Below are 5,523 nucleotides of genomic sequence, written 5' to 3'. Positions count from 1 at the left end.
TGAAAATATGCATTGTGCTTATTAGTCTTTAGGTTTTATGTCAGTTATTTTTTAAAGTCTAGTGTGACAAGTACTGTTCCTATGCTAGTCATAAAGGAGATAAATATAGCAATAATGGTCTTGAGAAAAATCAGGAAATTTCTTGAGGAAATTTCAGTCCATATCTAAAAAGTGAAAATTTTTTGAAAAGTGCACCATAAAAATTCTTCCAAGATCTTACAGTCTCCACCCCAAAGATGTTTGTTCATTAACTATTTCCCAGAACTTTAAGTCAGTACTTCTCCTTATTTGTTGTCATAAGTACTCTTAAATTATCAATGATCCTATTTTGTAATTAAATTTATTCATGTGGAAATTTGGTTACTTTCTTTTTCTCTCATGAGACTCCAATATTCCACGAGCGCCATTCTATCCCCGGCACATACAATTGTGCCTACTGCCTATTAAATGTTCAGTAAATATTTGCACATCTATGGGTCAAACACTCAGCTGCAATAAGAGTCAGAATTATCCAATGGAAAGCATTATGCATTTAGTAACTAGCAGACTTAAGTTCCAGGACCACCACTAATTTTCCTTGGGTGGATTTCCTCATCTGTAAAACCCGGCATATTTCTACCTGTCGCCACCTCACGGAGACGTTGGTAGCATCACGTGGCAGAGAGCATTTATTTGCTCGGCAAAAGGAGTGTGTGTTTACAGACACCAAGCTGGCCCAGGACTCTCTGGGCAGCTACTGAGGCACGTCCACGTCACCCCGTTATGTAAGGGGCCCGCCTGTCCGGTGTCCTCTGAAATTCCTGACCCGACGTCATCGGCCACCGCCCTGAGGACGCCATACGGTGTCCTGAGGATAGGCGGTGCAAGGTGGCACCCGGGTGTCGCCCGCCCGAAGCTCGCGGCCGGCTTTGGAAAGCGTCTGAGACAGCGGCGGCTCTCGGGGCTGAGACCGGAAGCCCCTCCCGACTGGCCCGCAACCAGTCAGCGCTAGGCCTGTTCGAACGTGACCTTGTTTTGGCGTTGCTAGGAGACCCGGCTCCCGCACGCCCCCCACTGGCTGGCTAGCGCTGGAAGGGGGCGGGGCCGTGGCAGGCGCCGGTAGCGGTCGGCCGAGCACCGTTAGGGCAGCCCCGAGCCCGGCGCCCGGCCAGACCCTTGGAAGAGGTGTCTCGTCCCCTGCCACCGCCCAGGCCTCGCTGGCGCCCTCCCGCTGGTATCAGCGCGCTCCCGAGCGGCAGTGAGCCACGTTTGGGTCCGGACCAGGAAAGGACGTTAGTCAGGTGAGCAGCAGCGGGGCGGGCAGCTGGTGTGGCCACGCCCTGCCGAGGGAGACGAGCCGGCCGGGTGCGGGAGCGGCGAGGTGAGGGGATCGTGCTACGGGGACAGCGGGCTTGCCCCGGCGGCTGCCGCAGGTCGGATCATTCACTCCTGTGGGCCGGCGCAGCCGCAGGGAGCACCCTCCGGCCAGCGGACAAAGGGTTAACGCGCCGGCGGTGACCGCGGGCCCCGGATGTGAGATCCTAGGCGCGGCGTCCGTGGGCCGCGCTGCAGGTGCGCCCGGGCGGGCGGAGCGAGCCGGCTGGCGGGGACCTGACCGACCGGCCGAGGCTCCCCTTCCCCTGCAGGGGTCGCTCGGCTCCCTCCGCAGGCGCCCTCTTTTCTAACTTGAGGGCAACAGGTGGTGCCTGTGGACCGAAGGAGAGCCCGGCTTCGCCGTGCTGGGAGCGGCAGTTATTCTCACCAATTAGGTCGCGGGGGTGCGTGTGGCTTGGACGCGCTGACGCAGGTGACCAATGGGATTTGGGCTCAGGGGTGGGCCGTGTGGAGTGGGCGTGGTCGTAGTCTGGAGCCACGGTTTCTAGTGAGGCAACCGCCAGAGCTGCGTGGAGAGCTAAGCTGAGCGGCGGTGGGGTGCTTCTCTGCCCCCGCGTAGAAAAGCCTGCCAATGCTTTCTCATGTGGATCCAGGCTCCAATTCGGGAGGTGAGAACATTGTATTTTGGGGTGGGGCGGTTGGCGCGCGGAGGCTAATAGTGACCTTGGGTATGCTGTTAAGCGTGTAGAATTAGATCCTGAAGATCAGATTATGTGTTACAAATATTCTGCCAAAAAAGGCACTTCTGTGGTACTGCGACTTGGACCAGTTGCTGGTGACTAGGTTGTCTCCGGTATGAGGTCTTAGAGGTCTGGGGACCCAGGGGGGTAGAGAAAAGTACATATTACTACAATTTCAGTGAATGTTAAAGAATTTCAACGGCAATGATTATTCTGTCGTTTGCCTTGGATCGCGTATGTTTCTTATCTCACATGGTTTGTTTACTGAAGCAAGTTTTATTTATCAAGTTCCTCGTGTTGCTTAGTTTAGCAGGAAGAGAGAAAAGCAGTTGTAGTACATTATTTCACAAGAATAACTTACTCATTTTCCCCTTCAGCAGTCTGGTAGCTGGATCCCCTAGGAAGAGAAGTTCTCAAGCAGCAAGAAGAAAGCCCTTCAATTTGGAACACTTCTTTGCAGCTGGAAATGGGGAATGGGCTGTCAGACCAGACTTCTATCCTGTCCAGCCTGCCTTCATTTCAGTCCTTCCACATTGTCATTCTGGGTTTGGACTCTGCTGGAAAGACAACTGTGTTATACAGGCTGCAGTTCAATGAATTTGTAAATACCGTACCTACCAAAGGATTTAACACGGAAAAAATTAAGGTAACACTGGGAAATTCTAAAACAGTCACTTTTCACTTCTGGGATGTAGGTGGTCAGGAGAAATTAAGGCCGCTGTGGAAGTCATATACCAGATGCACAGATGGCATTGTGTTTGTTGTGGACTCTGTTGATGTTGAAAGGATGGAAGAAGCCAAAACTGAACTTCATAAAATAACTAGGATATCAGAAAATCAAGGAGTCCCTGTGCTAATAGTTGCTAACAAACAAGACCTGAGGAACTCGTTGTCTCTCTCAGAAATTGAGAAATTGTTAGCAATGGGTGAACTGAGCTCATCAACTCCCTGGCATTTGCAGCCCACCTGTGCAATCATAGGCGATGGACTGAAGGAAGGACTTGAGAAGCTACATGATATGATAATTAAAAGAAGAAAAATGTTGCGGCAGCAGAAAAAGAAAAGATGAATGGTGACAACCTTTTAGATCTGTGTGGAGTAGGTTTTCTGTGGTCTGATTTTGACAAATGGAAGAGTGTCTACAGCCTGGTTTGCCTGCCTGCCCTCCTGGATGCTGTTAAAGCTTTGTTTTGTTGAACAATCAGATGTCCAACTCTGTTGCCTTGTGGAAGATGAGTAAATGCAGTGCTTCTTAAAATGGCCTCTTCTCCCTACCCCACAAATCTTTTGGTACTACCATTTTGGGAAGCCAAGCAAAGATAGAAAATTGACCAGAAAACAGCTGTGGAAATTTGACCTGAAGTTACTGAAATAAAACTTTGAAGAGTGTCTGCCTAGTGTTTTGTGCTTACATCTTTTGGGGGGAAGCCTTTGCAAAGAAATTGCATGCAAGGCTTTGTATGTTATGCTAATGAATGGAAATGTTAAGGTAGATTAATATATACAGTCATACTGGTCACGTTGGTCCAACCAGTAAGGGACAAGGAGGCAGTGCTTGGTTTTTTAAGTTTGGCTGAATGAATTTTGACATTTTCTGGAATCAAATACTGTAATGCTATATCTTAATTCTAGATGATGTTTAAGTTGGTCTAACTTAAAGTTTAAAAAGAGGTATTTGGGGCATATTCAAGTGCATGGATTAGTTTTTCTGACAAAGCATGTTTTGGTGTATAGTCTTTTACTTTCTAGAGATAGCTATGCATCTTTTTACATGGTCAGGTTGAAAACACCTTTTTGGGGATTTAGGGCTGTTTTAGAAATAGTTTGTTGTCAGAGTCACTTTCAGTTAAAGAACCTAAAATAATTTACTTAACTCTTTTACATAGTAAATTTGGGCATGTAGACTAATCTTAAATGCGTATGCTTTGACAAATGTATGGATTTATGAAGAAAGCAATTGATGAATTCAGTCAAGAGGGTGTAATTACAATACATGGTCTCTAAAGTATTCCAGTTGTAAAATATTTGTTTTATTATATTTGCTGGCTGAACATAGATGTGTTTTTTCATATATTTTTGTAGTGTTTTGAGAGAAGCAGAAGCTTTATAACCAACACCTAATGCACTGTGCAGTGAAAATGTAAGAGAGGTTCTTATGTGCTCTGAGCTTTAATTTTTTGTTTACAAACTGAACAGTGTTATGCAGGCAGTCTAGTCCTGATTATAAGGTAGGAAGAAATGATACAGTACTGCAGATAAGAATTACGATTATAGAAAATGAAGGGGAAAGTAGCAAAGCTATGTTTTGTGAAAATTCACTGGTACTGTTTACTTTGGAATCCAAAAAAAACCCTCTAAATTAAAAGGAGGAAAAACCTTTACCTAATTCTTATGTACAGGTAAAGACTTGCTTCCTGTGATCATGTATAGCAAATCAACATGATTTCCATGTGTTAAAGCCAACACCTGTTTGTTTTGAAGATAACCAAAAGAAATGCACTTCGCTAGCAGGGTTTGGTTTTGGGTTTTTTTGTTTTTTTTAAATGGAGTTTTTGGAAACTTGGTTCATGTTCACACAAAATGAAGTAGCTTCCTGTGGCGCCTTCACATGTTAAATGTACCTGCACTAGTGACAGTCATTTAGAATGTTTATATTCATGGAAATGTGGATAGTAACTACCAATAAACTACTTGAGGCCCTAGGAGAACAGTGTTTGGCTTTGAGTTTTAATGTATGTACTTCCACTTTTGATGAAGCTACTAATCAGTAGTTGAAAAACAACTTTTGAAGGCTGGGTTACACAGTCCTATAGTCGTGTGACATAGGCACCAAAGGTTGTTTTCTGGGAGAACCTTTTATTTTTTTAACCCTTCACTATATGAAATCATATACAAACATGAGTAGATCCATGATGGATTAATAAAGCTTGCTGAAAGAAAAGTCTGTGAATCAATTTAGATTTTCAGCCTTCCTGTACTTTTTATGTACTTCTGTGTAAAACAGCAATGTTTTAACTATCTCTTGAGAATTTATGTGTTACCCTTGTTTTGTAGCCTAAGAATTTGATAAGCAAATCCACATTATCTAAGTGTTTCATGTTTAGTGAACAACAAAAAGAAAAGAGAAAATGGCATGGACACTGTACTAGCTTTTATTTATAAAACACATTTTCAACTAGAAAACTCATCACAAAATTTTCCAGTTTGCTAAGTTCAGGTTCTCCACCACCTATTCTAGCTGTTAATACCATAGGATAGGATATAAGGAGTCTTGAAATAAACCCTAAAGAGTTTAGACAATGCTTTTACATCTAGTTTTTTTTTTTTTATTAAGGTACACCTTTTCTAAAGTGTATTTCTAAAATATTTTCTTATATTTGAAGTTATTTGGTTTAATACCAAATATCAATCAAGAATTGCAACTCTAAATCCAAATTAGTATCAACAAAGTAAAAATTTTTTTTAGTTA

The 5,523-nt window shown here is 44.1% G+C and overlaps 1 protein-coding gene across 5 annotated transcripts; it reads left to right on the top strand.

Moving 5' to 3' along the window:
* Window positions 1-1,064: 1,064 nt before the first annotated feature.
* On the top strand, window positions 1,065-3,443 carry ARL4A (ARF like GTPase 4A). 5 transcript variants are annotated; one of them, XM_082398603.1, is made up of 2 exons: window positions 1,065-1,280; window positions 2,435-3,443. In XM_082398603.1, exon 2 carries the CDS (start codon window positions 2,521-2,523, stop codon window positions 3,121-3,123), a length of 603 nt encoding a protein of 200 aa, XP_082254729.1. In that variant the 5' UTR covers window positions 1,065-1,280; window positions 2,435-2,520; the 3' UTR covers window positions 3,124-3,443. The 5 variants fall into 5 exon arrangements, with proteins under 5 accessions (XP_082254729.1, XP_082254728.1, XP_082254730.1 ...); XM_082398602.1 differs by having other exon boundaries at window positions 2,432-3,443; XM_082398604.1 differs by lacking the exon at window positions 1,065-1,280 and adding an exon at window positions 1,323-1,786.
* The last annotated feature ends 2,080 nt before the right edge of the window (window positions 3,444-5,523 follow it).

The sequence above is a fragment of the Balaenoptera borealis genome (assembly GCF_965194805.1).
Source record: "Balaenoptera borealis genome assembly, chromosome: 7".
NCBI classification, from domain to species: Eukaryota; Metazoa; Chordata; class Mammalia; order Artiodactyla; family Balaenopteridae; genus Balaenoptera; species Balaenoptera borealis.
This window is presented reverse-complemented; position numbering and strand designations above follow the sequence as displayed.

Coding starts and splice junctions, on each gene's coding strand:
- ARL4A (XM_082398603.1), top strand. CDS start 2,521: ATGGGGAATGGGCTGTCAGACCAGACTTCTATCCTGTCCAGCCTGCCT.